The following is a 16,113-nucleotide window of genomic DNA, read 5'->3' as shown; positions in this document are numbered from 1 at the left end:
TAAGGTATTTTAAAGTATTGAGACATTAACAACTAAATGGGAATTTAACCAAAATGGTAACATATTTCAAGGAAGGAGTAAGGAGAAGTTTGTGTCTGAGTGATGAGTATCAGAGATATTGGTGGTGCTAAGAGAGTTAAATTCTTATTTGCCATAGTAAAATATATAAATATAAATCTGAAAAGTGTCAAATAATAACAACATAAACATGATTTGGAAAAACTGAAGAAATATAAGAAATCACACTTAGGAGCTGAAAGTGCTTCTCTTTGAGAACAGCAATTAGGGATGGGGAAAACAGAAACAGGGTATAGTTTTTCATATTATTACAAGTCTAGTAGCACTGTTTCGTTTTTTAAAATAAAATTCACATATTTTCCCCAAAATAAAATTTAATCAAGAAAACACATATCATTGCAATCAATTCAAGCAATACTACAGTGTATAATGAACAGCACAGATGTCCTCCCCTGTCCCCATGCACTGTCCCTTTCCCAGTTTTAATTTGATTAAGGAAAATTAATCTATTAATTTATTCAGCAAAAAAATTTTTTTGGTTGTTGTTGGCTTGTAATTAATTTTTGTCACTCATCTGAAGTTTTTTCTTAAAGTATCTTTTTAAAAAATCGCTAGAACAGATGAATTATAGTGGAAAAGAACAGTGACCTGAGATTTGCTTTCTAGTCTCTCTACCACTAATAAGCACTGTGACCCTGGGAACCCCACATTCTTAGAACCATCATAATCAATCTTTAAAAGAGGACAGCAGAATAAGATGGGTGTCTCAGCAGTTCCCCAGCAACAACAGTGCAAAATCCTGGAAAATCTGATACCTTGCTAAGGATAGAGAACCAGCATATTCCAAGCCATATGTGGCAGATAATGTTGCCAACAATAGCCACTGTCCTCACCTTATTCCTTAAAAACTAAACCTTGATTTTTCACAGGGCAATATACCTCCTCCTAGGGATGAATCATGACTGATCTAGGTCAGTGAAAGTAATTCTATTCCCCTTTTCTGGTTACACACTTTCCTAGCATCCCTTGCAGCTACGAGTTACAATGTGACACAATATTGGCTAACAGGAGTTAAGGTATTTATTAGGGGAGAAGGGTTATGGAAAAATTTGTGATATGTTATTTATTTTTTCTGCATATTATCTCCTGAACATAGCAGCCCCTTGGGCCTGGGGGTGTATACCAGCATATTCTGTTGTCAGGACTGTTCCAGTTCTAGTATGGGCATGGGTCTATGTGGGCACAGATTAAAAGAGGAATTATTATATTAAGAGCAACTGCTTACAGTGAATTGAAGTCATCAACTAGCTTAAGAGTGGACACCAGTTAGGACTCCCCCAACTCTCCTTCCCTAAATCATTGAATTTCTCAAGGCAAGAAACAGAAAGTGGGGGGAAAATGACTCCATTAATTTCTCTGAAGCACCTAATGATGGATTTTCTTTTAAGATTTTATTTATTTGACAGAGAAAGCACAAGCAGGCAGAGCAGCAGGCAGAGGGAGAGGGAGAAGCAGGCTCCCCGCTGAGCAGACAGCCCGATATGGGGCTTGTTCCAGGACCCTGGGATCATGACCTGAGCTGAAGGCAGATGCTTAACCAATGGAACAACCCAGGTGCCCCATGATGGATTTCATCATAGAATTTCTAATAGCAGCAGGGGTGTCTGGGTGGCTCAGTCACTTAGGCATGTGACTTCAGCTCAGGTCATGATCTTAGGGTCCTGGGACTGAGCCCCACATCAGGCTCAGGTCACGATCTCAGGGTGCTGGGATCATGCCCTGCATTGGACTCCCACTCAGGGGGGAATCTACTTGAGATTCTCTCTCCCCTCTCCCCCTTCCCCTTCCTCTAACCCTCCCTTTTTCCCTCCCCCTGCTCTGCTCTCTTTCTCAAATAAATAAATAAAATCCTAAAAAAAAAAGAATTTCTAATAGCAACAGTATGTGAACTGGATGGTTCAACAAAAATGACTTTATATTTTGTTAAGGACTTACAAATGAGGAAAAGAAATGAGAGCTTTTAACGAGGGTTTCTTCTCTGTCACCTTCAACAGTTATGTCCTACATTTATATAATAGTACAGGTAAATAAATGTCTCATTCTGCCTTCCATTTTGGGTTCCACCTCCATCCTCATAGATACCTATAAAAAAGATTGCTAGGAATGTGATTGGGATTGTGTTTAATCTATAGATCAAATTAAAGAGAAATGAAAAAATGAGTCTTCCAATCCATGAATATAGTATATTTCTCCACTTATTTTTTATTCATCACAGTTTTTTTTGTTTGTTTTCAGCATATAGTGCCTACACATATTTTTTAAGATTTTATTTATTTGACACAGAGTGAGAGAGGGAACACAAGCAGGGGGAGTGGGAGAGGGAGAAGCAGGCTTCCCGCTGAGCAGAGAACCCGATGTGGGGCTTGATCCCAGGACCCTGGGATCATGACCTGAGCCGAAGGCAGACAATTAACGACTGAGCCACCCAGGCGCCCCTGCCTACACATATTCTGTGAGATTTATTTTTAAGTATTTTATTTTGGGGCATGCTAATAAATTTTTATTTCAAACTCCAATTGCTCATTGCTGGAATATAAAAATGATTTAACTTTATATACTGATTATGTATCCTACAACCATGCTAAATTCATTTAAGAGGTCTAGGAACTTTTTTGTAGTTTCTTTGAGGTTTTCTATCTAAATAATTGTGTTGTCTGCAATAGAAACAACTGTATTTCTTCCTCTCTGATTTGTATGCTTTTGTCTTTCTCTTGCTTTACTGCACTAGTTAGGACTTCCAAAACAATGATGAACAATGGTGGTGTCAGAGGACATCTTCACTTTGTTGCCAATCTTAGAAGTAAAGCATTATCTCAGCACTAAGTACAATATAAGCTCTAGGATTTGGGGTTTTTTTTGTTTTGTTTTGTTTAATCTTTAGTAAAGAACATTTCCTTCTGTTCATTTGCTGAGAATTACTTTTTTCATGAATAAATATTGAATTTTGTCAAGTGCTTCTTTTGCATCTATCAAGATGATCATACAGTACTTCTTTAGTCTCTTCTGGTGAATTACAGTAACTAATTTTCAAATAATGAACTTAAAATTTATCTTGGGGGCACCTGGGTGCCTCAGTTGGTTAAGTGGCCAACTCTTGATATTGGCTTAGGTCATGATCTCAGGGTCCTGGGACTGAGCCCTGTGTTGAGCTCCCCACTCAGTGGGGAGTCTGCTTGAGGATTGTCTCTCCCTGTTTATGTTCTCTCTCTAAAAGAATCTTTAAAAAAATTATCTTGTATTTCCAAAATGAACCTATTTAGACATGTTATATTATCCTTTTTATACTGGTAGATTCAATTTTTCAATTCAATGTTGAGGATTTTTGTTTCTAAGTCCATGAGAAATACTAGTTTGCAGTTTTCTTTTCTTGTAATGTCTCTGTCTGGTTTTGATATCAGGGTAAGGCTGGTCTCATAACATGAGTTGGAAAGTGTTCCGCTTCTTTTACTTCCTGGAAAAGCTTATATACTATTGTTATGATTTCTTCCTTAGATGTTTGCTATTTCACTTGTGAAATTATCCGGGTGTGTAGTTTCCTTTTTAGAAAGTCTTTTTGTTTATTAAGATATAATTGAGAGGCGCCTGGGTGGCTCAAGCAGTTAAGGGTCTGTCTGCCTTCGGCGCAGGTCAGGATCCCAAGGGTCCTGGGATCAAGCCCTGCATCAGACTCTCTGCTAAGCGGGGAGCCTGCTTCTCCCTCTCCTGCTCTTCCTGATTGTGCTGACTCCCTCTGTCAAATAAAATCTTAAAAGAAAAAAAGTATAAGTGATATATGGCATTATATAGGTTTCAGGTGTACAATATAATGATTCAATATTTGAGTACATTGTGAAAGGATCACCAAAATAAGTCCAGTTAATATCTAACACCTTACATAGTTACAAGAATTTTTTTATTATGTGAAAACTTTTAAGATCTACTCTCTTAGCAACTTTCACATATGCAATACGGTACTGTTAACTATAGTCACCATGCTGTACATTACATCCCTAGGACTTAAAACCAGAAGGCTGTACCTTTTGACTACCTTCACCTATTTCTCTCATCCTCTACCCTACCCTCTGCCTCTGGCAACCACCACTCTGTTCTCTTTATCTATGAGCTTGGTATTTTAGGGTGGTGTTTGTTTTTTTATTTTTTTTTTTAGATTTCACATATAAGTGAAATCATATAGTACTTCTCTTTCACAGACTTCACTTAGCATAATGCCCTCAAGGTTCATCCATGTTGTCACAAATGGCAAGATTTCATTCTTTCTTATGGCTGAATAATATCCCATTGTATGCATGTATACATTCATTCATTCTCACACACACACACACACACACACACACACACACACATTTTCTTTACCTATTCATCTATCAGTGGGACACTTAGGTTGCATCCAGTATCTTGGCTATCGTAAATAATGCTACAACAAACATGGAGTTACATATATCTTTCTAAGTTAGTGTTTTTGTTTTCTTCAGATAAATACCAAGAAGTGGTATTGCTGATCATATGGCATTTCTATTTTTATTGCGGAGTCTCCATACTATTTTCCATACTGGCTCTAGCAATTTACGTTCCAATCAACAATGCATAAGTGTTTCCTTTTCTCCCCATCCTTGCCAACACTTGTTATTCCTTATCTTTTCAATAACAGCCATTCTAACAGGTGTGAGGTGACACCTTATTGTGGCTCTGATTTGCATTTCCCTAATCACTGAAGATCACTAATCACTGAATATCACTTTATCTTTTTATGTATCTGTTGGCCATATGTATGTCTTTTTTGGAAAAATGTCTATTCAGATCTCCTGCCCATTTTTAAAATTGGATAGTGTGGGGTTTTTTGCTATTGAGTTTTATGAGTTCTTTATATATTTTGGATACTAACTCCTTATCAGGTATGTGATTTGCAGATATTTTCTACCCTGTAGTAGACTGCCTTTTCATTTTGTTGGTTTCCTTTGCTATGCATAAGCTTTTTAGTTTTATGTAGTCTCGTTTGTTTTTAATTTTGTTGCTTTTGGTATCATAGGTTTTTAAACAACTAATTCAATTTCATTAATAATACAATGATTCAGGTTATTTCTTACTGAGTAAATATTGGTAGTTTGTGTCTTTCAAAAAAAGTACCCATTACCTAAGACACTTATTGAAGAGACTTTCTTTTTTCCATTGGATATTCTTTCCTGCTTTCTTGAAGATAGTTGACCATATAGTTGTGGGTCCACTGGAGAATTCATGGACTTTGAGTATTTGTAGTATTCCTTTACTGTCCTTTCAAGGTCTGTCAGGTGAGTGAGACCCTGTCTTTCAACTCCAAAAATGGCAATTTGTGTTTTGTCTCCTTTTCTCATGGTCAGACCATCCAGAGGTTTAACAATTTTATTGATCTTTTCAAAGGACTAGTTTTGGTTTGCTGATTTTCTCCATGATTTGTTTTCAATTTTACTGAATTCTGCTGTAGTCTTTAATATCCATTTCTTTTTATTTGCTTTGGGTTTAATTTGCTCCTTTTCTCCCATAGTTCTTAAGTGGAAGTCAGTACTGATTTGAGCTTTTTCTAATTACTTATAGCATTTTAGTACTATGAATTTCCCTCTAAGTACTGAGTTAGCTGTCCCACATGTTATGATATGTTGCATTCCCATTCAAAATATTTTTTAATTTCCTGTGAGATTTCCTCTTTGACTCATGGGCTATTTAGAAGTATGTTGTTTAATTTCCAAGTGTTTGAAGATGACCCAGATATCTTTCTGTTCCTGATTTCTAGCTTTATTCTGGTATGGTCTGAGAACACATTTTAAATGGCTTCTATTGATTTGAAATTGCTAAAGTTTGTTTTATGGCCCAGAGTATGATCTATCTTAGTGAACGTTCATGTGTACTTGAGGAAGACACATATTTTGCTCTGGTTGGGTGGAGTGCTCTATAAAGATCATTAATATCTGAACACCAAAAAATTGACATTAAACACTTGAATGTTGGCTGATAAATGTTTGTCAGTTCTTCTATATCCTTACTGACCTTTTGCCTCCTTTTTTCAACAATTACTGAGAGAGGAGCTTTAAAGCTCCCAATTATAAGTGTGCATTTGTCTATTTCTCCTTAGGGTTCTATCCGGTTTTGTTTCATTTGTTAGCTACACCTACATTTTGGAACTGTCATGTCTTCTTAGAGAAGTGACCCCTTTATCATGATATAATGTCTCTTTTCATCCCTGATAATATTCCTTGTTTTGAAATCTACTTGTCTAATATTAAAACTGCTACTCTATCTTCCTTTTGGTTCATACATCTTTGATATATTTTTCTCTGTCATTTCCTCTCAATGCATCAATCTTTATATTTAAAATGGGTTTCTTGTAAACAGCATTTAGGAGATCTCTTATCCAATGTTGCTAAACATCTTTATCTTTTAACTGGTGTGTTTAGATCAACATTTAACATAATCATTGGTATAGCTGGATTAAAATCTATCATCTTAGCTGTTTTCTATTTGCTCCATTTGTTCCGTTTCTTTGTCCCCACATTTTCTGCTTTGGCTTGGCTTAATTGAGTACTTTTTATTATTCCATTTTTCTCTTGTACTGAATTATTATTTGTACCTCTTTAAAAAAATGTTAGTGGTTTCCCTAGGTTTTACAATATACTACACTGCTTTACTTGTACTAGAGTAAATTTATAATGATCCATTCCAAATTCCTCCCTCCCATCCTTTGTGCTATAGTTGTCATAACATCTCAGACAAGATGTGCTATTCATTGCAAATGTTATTTTTCTTCCTCCTCTGCAAAGAACTTACTGTGATATATAGCAATTTGTTCAATTTCTGAACTACCATGTATTATTACCTCCTAAAATGAGCTCCAATACAGTTAAAATACACATAACAATTTAGGCATCACCACCACCACCATCACCATCTATGCCTGCCTGAATCCAAATTTTGCCTAATATCCAAAAATCATTGAGAGCCCTACCCCTGGCTACATTTACACAATTCTCTAGATAGCCTGAGCTAACTTACACACTGGGGATTTGGCTCCATGGTGGATAACTGAGTATTTTATTTCCACCACCACCCCAACTCTTCCCCAGTCTTCACTCCACTACTCTCATGTGTCTGTGGATTCCATTTGACAACAAATGTTTAAATCACATGATGTGCCATTTATAATTATGTGCCTTTAAAAGTAGAGAGCATTTGTCAACTATACTCATATTTAAAAATTTTTTTTAAAAAAGCTAAGAAAAAAAAAAAGAGCACTTGTTCCCTTAAAAGCCACTGTATATCATTTCCCCACCACCTGGAAACCCTCTCCTGATTACTGATCAGCTCCATCATTCAGTAAACCAATTCCTTCTTGTCCTTAAAGAAGTCAAATTAAGAACTACTTTATCCCTTGACTGAGAGATTTCTCTCTCTCTGGATCTATTTTACTCCCATATTCAGGATGCTCAAAAAACACCAAGCAGGGTAAATACCAAAAATCCATACCCAGGCATATCATACTGAAATTAAAGAAAACCAAAAGAAAAAAAGAGAGAGAAATGATCAAAGAAGCCAGAGAAAAAGAACAACTTAGGGATAGAGCCACAAGCATAAGAATTACAGCAGAATTCTCATCAGAAACCATATAAACAAAACAAGAGTGGAGTAAAATATTTAAAGTATTAAAAGAAAATCCCACCAACCTAGAATTCACTACCCAACAAAATTACCCTTCAAAAGTGAAGGAAACTAATATTATACAGTATGTTAACTGGAATTTAAATAAAAACGTCTTTTAAAAAAGTGAAGGAGAAATAGGGACACCTGGGTGGCTCAGTCGGTTAAGTGTCTGCCTTCTTTAGGCAGAAGAAAAATGATATAGGTCAGAAACTTGGACCTACATAAAGAAAAGCAGTACATCAGAGAAGGAATAATGAAGGTAAAATAAAATCTTCTGGCTCTTTCATTCTTAATTTATCTAAAAGATAATGTTTGGGCGCCTGGGTGGCTCACATGGTTAAGCGTCTGCCTTTGGTTCAGGTCATGATCCCAGAGTCCTGGGATCGAGTCCCACATCGGGCTCCCTGCTCCTTGGGAGCCTGCTTCTCCCTCTGCCTCTCTCTCTCTCTCTCTGTCTCTCATGAATAAATAAATAAAATCTTTAAATATAAAAATAAAAAAAATAAAAGATAATGTTTCCTGGGGGGCCTGGGTGGCTCAGTTGGTTAAGCATCTGACTTCAGCTCAGGTCATTATCTCAGGGTCCTGAGACTGAGCTCAGCGGGGTCTGCTTCTTCCTCTCCCTCTGCCCCTCCCCTTGCTCATGCACTCTCTCTATAATAAATAAATAAAACCTTTAAATAAATAAATATAAAAGATGTTTATTTAAAGAAATAATCGTACTAGGTGATTAGGTGCTTATATGCATTAGGTGATTATAGCACATGCATGAGTGAAATGATGACAGGAATGAGAGGGTGGACTTGGGAATACAGTCAACCCTTGAACAACGCAGGTTTGAACTGTGTAGGTCTATTTATATAGGGATATTTTTCAATAAATGCAGTACAGTACTGTAAATGTATTTTCTCTTCCTCATGATGTTCTTAACCTTTTCTCCAGCTTACTTTACTGTAAGAATACAGTGTATAATACAGATAACTTAAAAAAATGTGTTAATCAACAGTTTGTTTTGTCAGTAAGGCTTCTGGTCAATAGTAGGCTATTAGTAGTTAAGTTTTGGGGGAGTCAAAAATTATAGGTGGATTTTTGACTGCTCAGGGCTTGACACCCCTAACTCCCACGTTGTTTAAGGGTCCACTGTACTCTGTTATAAAGTTCCCTGCACTATATCCAAAGTACTATAGCATTTTGAAAGTGAACACGGATTAGTTAAAGATATATATTGTAAAATCTAGAGTAACACCAAATTTTCTTCTTAAAAGGATAAGATATAGTAAAACAGTAGGCAAAATGGAAACATACAAAATGCTCAGTGAAAAACAGAAGTCCTGGGTGGCTCAGTTGGTTAAGCGACTGCCTTCGGCTCAGGTCATGATCCTGGAGTCCCGCATCAGGCTCCCTGCTCGGCGAGGGGCCTGCTTCTCCCTCTAACCCTCCCCGCTCTCATGTACTCTCTCTCTCTCTCATTCTCCCTCTCTCAAAATAAATAAATAAATCTTTAAAAAAAAAAAAAAGGAAGGGAAAAAAAGAAATAGCAAATGCAGCAAACAGAAAACAGTTACAAAGATGGTTGATATTAATCCAACTATATAAATAATCATATTAAGTCTAAATGGTCTAAACACACCAATGAAAAAACAGAGATTGCTAAGTGGATAAAAACACCAAGAACCTGGGGTGCCTAGGTGGCTCAGTAAGTTAAGTGTCTGACTCTTGAGCTCAGCTCAGGTCTAGATCTCAGGGTCATGAGTTCAAGCCCCATGTAGGACTCCAATCTGGGCGTGGAGCCTACTTATACCAAGACCTAACTATATGTGCCTACAAGAAACACATTTTAAATATAAACATTCAGATAGGTTAAAAGTAAAGGAATAGGAGTGACATCAGCAAAAATGTAAGAGTAGGAAACTCTAGGCTTCCATGTCTGCCCAGAAACTGAAAGAGCTGGCAAAACCTGTCAGAATCAACCTTACAGCAATTCTGGAAAATAGTCAAAGGTTACAACCAAGTAAATGCTTAAACAGGAGAGGTGAATTAAACACAGTAGGAGATCTGTGTGGCATTATAACTAACCTATTCACAATCACAAAAGCAAGAAAAACACTAAGGTACTAGGAATATTACAAACAAAAGCTGTGTAAGAGCCTAATCAAGAAAATTTATTCAATTTATTGATGTTCATAAAAGTAGTGTTAATAAATATGCTTAAAAATAGAAGTGAGCATGATAAAAATAACACTTTTCCCAATATTACCTATAAAATTAATATAATTCCAATAACAATTCAAAAAACGTTTTTTATTCAACTTGTCAAGCCAATCTTCAAATTTAAGATGAGCTGAGAACAGTGAGATTAAAAAAACATGGAAATTGTAAGCTAAAATTTATCTAAGAGGGATGGCATGAATATACACACATTAAGCATATTTGCTCATATTAAAAAATGAAATGTAACACTAAAACATTTCTAAAAGTTACTAAAAAAAGGACGCCTGGGTGGCTCAGTTGGTTAAGCGACTGCCTTCAGCTTGGGTCGTGATCCTGGAGTCCCGGGATCAAGTCCTACATCGGGCTCCCTGCTCAGCGGGGGGTCTGCTTCTCCCTCTGACCCTCCCCCCTCTCATGCTCTCTTTCTCTCAAATAAATAAATAAAATCTTCAAAAAAAAGAGTAGAGAGAAACAAGATGGTAGAGGCAAAATAGAATATAAACAAGACTCCTTGACCTTTTCTGACAATGCTATGAAACTAGAAGTTGACCACAAGAAAAAATCTTGAAAGACCACAAATACATGGAGGTTAAACATGCTACTAAACAATGAATGGGTCGGGGTGCCTGGGTGGCTCAGTCAGTTAAGCATCTGCCTTCAGCTCAGGTCATGATCCCAGGGTCCTGGGATTGAGCCCCGTGTCAGGCTCCCTGCTCAGTGCAGAGTCCGCCTCTCCCTCTCCCTCTGCCTCTCCCCCACTTGTGCTCACACACGGGCTCTGTCAGATAAATAAACAAAATCTTAAAAAAACAAAACAATGAATGGGTCAACCAGGAAATCAAAGAAGAAATTAAAAAAAAATACATGGAAACAAACGAAAATAAAAACACAATGGTTCAAAACCTCTGGGATGTAGCAAAAGCAGTCCTACAAGGGAAGTATACAGCAATACAAGCCTACCTTAAGAAGCAAGAAAGCAGAAAGAACACCACAAAGCTTAAAGCTAGCAGAAGGAAGGAAATAATAAAGAGTAGAGCAGAAATAAATGACACAGACACTAAAAAAACAATAGAACAGATCAATGAAACCAGGAGCTGGTTCTTTGAAAAAGTTAATAAAATTGATAAACCTCTCGCCAGAATTATTGAGAAAAGAGAAAGGACTCAAATAAATAAAATCACAATGAGAGAGGAGAAATAACAACCAATACCACAGAAATAAAAACATGGATGGACGAGCAAATAAAACATACAAAAATAAAACCAAAGTAAAAACCGGGTAATTCTAAATTTTTAGAATTGGAAATAGCAATATAAACTCATGAAGTCCATCCTGTTAAGAATATATTTCCTGCTACAAAATTAATGAACACTGAAAATATGCCAAGTGAAGGAAGCCAGTCACAAAAGATGACATATTGTATGATTTCATTTATATGAAATGTCTGGAATAGACAAATTTATAGAGACAGAAAGCTGATTAGTGGTTGATTAAACTAGGATGAGGGAGGGGAAAAGGACATTGACTGCTAATGGGTACTTTAGTAGGGACAAAAGTGCTCTAAAATTACATTATGGTAATGGGTGTACCTGTGAATTTTTTTAAAAAAACATTGAATTATACACCTTAGATGGATAAAATATATCAAGCTGTTAAAAAATAAAAAGGGGGTGCCTGGGTGGCTCAGTCGGTTGAGCATCCAACTTTGATTTCCGCTCAGGTCATGATCTCAGGGTGGTGGGATCAAGCCCCGAGTCAGGCTCTGTGCTCCACACGAAGTCTGTTTGTCCCTCTCCCTCCACTCCTCCCCCCACACTCTCTAAGTAAATAAATAAAATCTTTTAAAAATTAAAAAAATAAAAAGAATATATTTCCTAGCTCTGTCCACCAAGAAAAAAAAAGTCTAGAAACAATGACCATGCCAGTAACAATAAGCCTGTAACTGTGGTCTCAAAATATCATTTCCCAATAAAAGGAATCAGGGCACCATAAAGAAATGCTTGATTCCATGCCTAGGGCAGGAAATGTTCAAAATGATCTTGGAATAACCTTTCATACCAGAAATGTAGAACACTATCAAAGACTTCTGGAGATGTGTCGGAAAGACTTATAAACCATCTCAAAGAGATAACCAAAGGTGGGAAAATTTGAGCTTCACAAAGAAAATAACCACAATGGTTTGACTCATACCAAATATGTTAAAATCCATGCATATATAACAGTAAAATAATAACTCACTGGAAAATGCTAAGGAACCAATTCAATAGCCTGAAACCTATAAAGGGAAAGAATCAATTTATTCTGCTTTTCCTGTAAAAACTTTCCTCAAGGTATCCAAAGAATTGATGACAGAAATTTTTTCTTTAAAAAATATTCCAGCCAGTAAATGAAGAAGGGATATAAAACTCGAATACCATCATTTTGTAACCCCTACTGAAATACAGCTGATAATCTTCCATGTTTTCTTAAACTGGTATGGTGGTAAAAAGGAGGGAAAATATGCTCCTAAAGGGAGGATATTCCCTTCCTAAAGGGAAAAATATCCTCCTCTCTCTCTGCCCCACTTCCTCTAGTATTTCAACCGAACAGTTCTCAACCCTATCAGGAACTTCCATTTCTTCGTTCTACCAATTTTCCACTGTCCCTCACCTTCCTATCCTGACTTTTCTACCTACCTGGCCTAAAATTCACAGTCAATCAATATAATTAATTCCTGCCAACTTAGACACTCTTGCCTCTCACATTATTCCTAATTAGTTCATGAAACAAACACTATGATTAAATCCAACTCCATCTACCCCTCCATTTCCCTCCCCTCTTCCATTTAAAGAAAAACCTGAGTTGTCTATACTTGGTATCTCCAATTTTTTTTCTCCATTTCTCTCTTTAGCCCCATACTCCACTGAAACTGCTCTTCAGGATCACCAATAACTTTCATGTTGCTAATGTCAACATTCCTTTCTCAGTCCCCATTTTACTTGGCCTATCAGCAGCACTGACACAGTTCTAATTAACACACATTTTTCCTTTGGTTTCCAGTATATCAAACTCGCCTAGCTTCCCTCCAACCATTCGAGCTAGTTCTTTTCAGTCCTTTTTGCTGGTTCCTCTCATTTCCCAGACTTTGCTGGAGTGACCCAGAGGTAAGTCCTTTACCTCTACCTTTTTCTACCTACCTTACCCTCTAACTGATTTCATTCAGTCCATTCGCTTTAAATATCATCTATATACTGATAATTCCCAAATTTATGTCTTCAGCCTAGATCTCAGATCCTTCTTTTGAACTTCAGACCTGTATATCCTACTGCCAACTTAATATCTCTACTTGAATGTCTAGTGGACATCTCATGCTTCATATACTAAATTCCAAACTGAAATCTATCTCCCTATGCCCCAAGTCAGTTTTTCCTACTTTCGTTCCTTTCTCAGTTAATAACTCCATTCTTGAAGTTGCTCAGATTAAAAAATATTGTGTCATCTTGTCACACATTCCACATCAGTTCCATCAGCAAACTGTATCAGCTCTATCTTTAAATTTTATCTAATGCGTGATGACTTCTCACCATTTTTACTACTCTAGTCCAAGTCACTGACATCTTTTCCCTAGATTATTGTAATTATTGTGTTGTATTCCTAACTGGTCTATCTGCTTCTGCCCTTGCCCCCCACCCCATCCTTCCTCCTGTAGTACTCTTATCAGAGCAGCCAAAGTGATCCACTTATACCGTAAGCAGATAATATCACTCCCATAATCAAAACTCTCCAACAGCTTCCCATCTCATTCACAGTAAAAGCCAAAATCATAATATAGCCTATCCAGATCCAACCTGATCTGCCCTCCTTCCCTCCATTTACCCGCTCTCATTTCACTAGTCTTCATCTCATTTGCTCTATTTCAGTCACACCAGCCTCTTTGCTGTTAACAGGTATGTTCCCACCTCAGGACTTTTGTAACTGTTGTTCACGCTGCCTGGAATAACCTTTCCTCAGTTATATGCATGAACAGCTCCTTTACTTCCTTCAAATCTTTATTACTATCTTTTCAGGATGCCTTCCCTGGCTACCCCATCTAAAACTCTTAATTCCGTTCTCTAATTCTGTATGTCCTTATATGTTATATTTAACTCACTTACCTCATGTATTATCTGGCCCACAACAGTGTAAGTACCATGACAGCAGAGAGTTTCTCTTTTGTTCAATGCTATATCTGAAGCATCTAGAATTGTTCCTGTCACACAGACAGCATCCAATAAATGGTGTGTTGATGAATAAATGAATACCTGAAGAATCTAGAAAATAAATTTGAAAACAGAATACTGCTTTAGAAAAATATTTTAGAAAATACATAATTCACTCAAAAAGATTTTTAAAATGCTTGACCAGCAGTAACCAAACTGCAAATTAATTTTACATCTATGAAGTTAGCAAAGATTACTAATAGTAGATAACCATTGTTATCAAGGTTGTATGAATACAGGCAATCTTATACTATGCCAATAACAGTGTAAATTATGCGAACCTTACAGGAGAATAATTGGATAGACTTAGGGAGTTGTTTTTTTTTTTTTAAGATTTTATTCATTTATTTGACGGAGAGAGAGAGACAGCAAGAGAGGGAACACAAGCAGGGGGAGTGGGAGAGGGAGAAGCAGGCTCTGCGCCGAGCAGGGATCCCGATGCGGGGCTCGATCCCAGGCCTCTGGGATCATGACCCCAGCCAAAGGCAGATGCTTAACTGAGCCACCCAGGCGCCCCTAGACTTAGGGAGTGTTTAATAAGCACATACTGACCTATCAGTTCTACCTGTAGAAGCCTGCCCCTCCCCCCCAAATTAGAAAAGTGCGTTATAACATATGACAACTAGTTGCTGATAAACACATTGTTCATAATGGCAAGAAACTGGAAAAAACAAATTACCCATCAACAGGGGTAAATGTATTGAAAAACTTTAAAATGACGACATAAATTTATAACTATTTAGATGGAAAGATACTGTGTATTATTAAATGACAAAGGTAGGTTAAAGTGTACGTATAGTGTGATACTAATTTCCAAGCTATTATGCACATATATATTAATATATGAATGCATGTGCATGTATTCGCAGAGGGGGTTAAAGATGGAAAGTGAATTTTGATAGTTGCTGGCAGACTTATGAATGATTTTTGTTTTCTTTGAGCTTTTCTGTATTTTGCGATTTGGAGCGGGCAATCGGGGGCAAGGAGCAAGAAGTTAGTACGCACACAAAACAACGTAGCTAATATACAAAAATAAAATTTAAGACAAATAAATGCTGAAGGTGTTGGGGACACTGACAGCTCTCATAAAAACGTATTTCCAATGACCATAAGGCAAAGCAAAGAAGCCCTGATACAAACAGTCGCACGAATCTACACACGCAACCGTACTCTACCTCTCATCCACGGGGTTTCTCATGCACTCACGAGCCCACATCACGCACGTTCGCATCCACGTTCCTAATGAAACATAAAAGGAAAAGCACATCCACAAAATGCGCTCACACGCACGTTCTCACGGCTACACTCTGGCAAACGGTCATATCACTCCACACTCACAGTCCTTCACGCGCCACTCCCACGGCCTCAGGGAACCATCCGCACCGGCACAGCCCTGCCGGCATCCTCCTCCAACAGCACAGGCACCGGGTCCGCAGGCCCCTACTCCCAACCAGCACAAAGGGTCCCAGACCCGGAGCTCGCGGCCTGCCGAAGACTCACCACGCAGCCCGCGGACACAGGCCCAATTCCACACCTCAATGCCGCCCAAATGGTCCCGCCGGTGCGGACCGAGTCAGAGACGCCTCTAAGGTCAGCGCCAGCGGTGGCTGAGGGCAGCACGAGCCTCGGTCCGTTAGACGCCGGACAACACTTCCCAGAGGCCCCTGCGGCTCAAGGGGGCGGGTCGGCTTTCCTGCCGGCGAGGAGCCGGAATAATCTACCGCTGCGTTTAAGGACGCCCAGATCTGCCGAGGAGGTTCAGCTGAGTTTTGCTGCAGCTGCTTCGCTTGAGCCCGGCACTCCACTCGGAGCCCGGGAGTGCAACTTGGTGCTGAGAAGAATCTGGAAATGTTCGCAACTTTTAGGCTACGGACTACATTTCCCAGAGGCCTTCACGGCCAAGTCACTTTTCTGCGAAAAG

At 38.0% G+C, this 16,113-nt stretch overlaps 1 protein-coding gene across 1 annotated transcript in view; it reads right to left on the bottom strand.

The window, feature by feature from the left end:
• LOC114198974 (uncharacterized) overlaps nt 1–15,909 on the bottom strand; it is a 60,104-nt gene extending 44,195 nt beyond the window's left edge. The window contains exons 1-2 of the mRNA XM_028090697.2: nt 15,693–15,909; nt 14,088–14,243 (exon numbers count right to left, since the gene is read on the bottom strand). Of these exons, the coding sequence (XP_027946498.1) occupies nt 14,088–14,092 (5 nt within the window). The 5' untranslated portion in view covers nt 14,093–14,243; nt 15,693–15,909. The remainder of the gene's footprint in view (nt 1–14,087; nt 14,244–15,692) is intronic.
• Between the last annotated feature and the right edge of the window lie 204 nt (nt 15,910–16,113).

The sequence above is a fragment of the Eumetopias jubatus genome, unplaced genomic scaffold, assembly GCF_037043125.1.
Source record: "Eumetopias jubatus isolate StellerSeaLion01/CBP00866 unplaced genomic scaffold, mEumJub1_p1.0 scaffold_10, whole genome shotgun sequence".
In the NCBI taxonomy this organism is placed as follows: Eukaryota; Metazoa; Chordata; class Mammalia; order Carnivora; family Otariidae; genus Eumetopias; species Eumetopias jubatus.
Note: the sequence above shows the minus strand (reverse complement) of the source record. Positions and strands in the feature narration are given on the sequence as shown.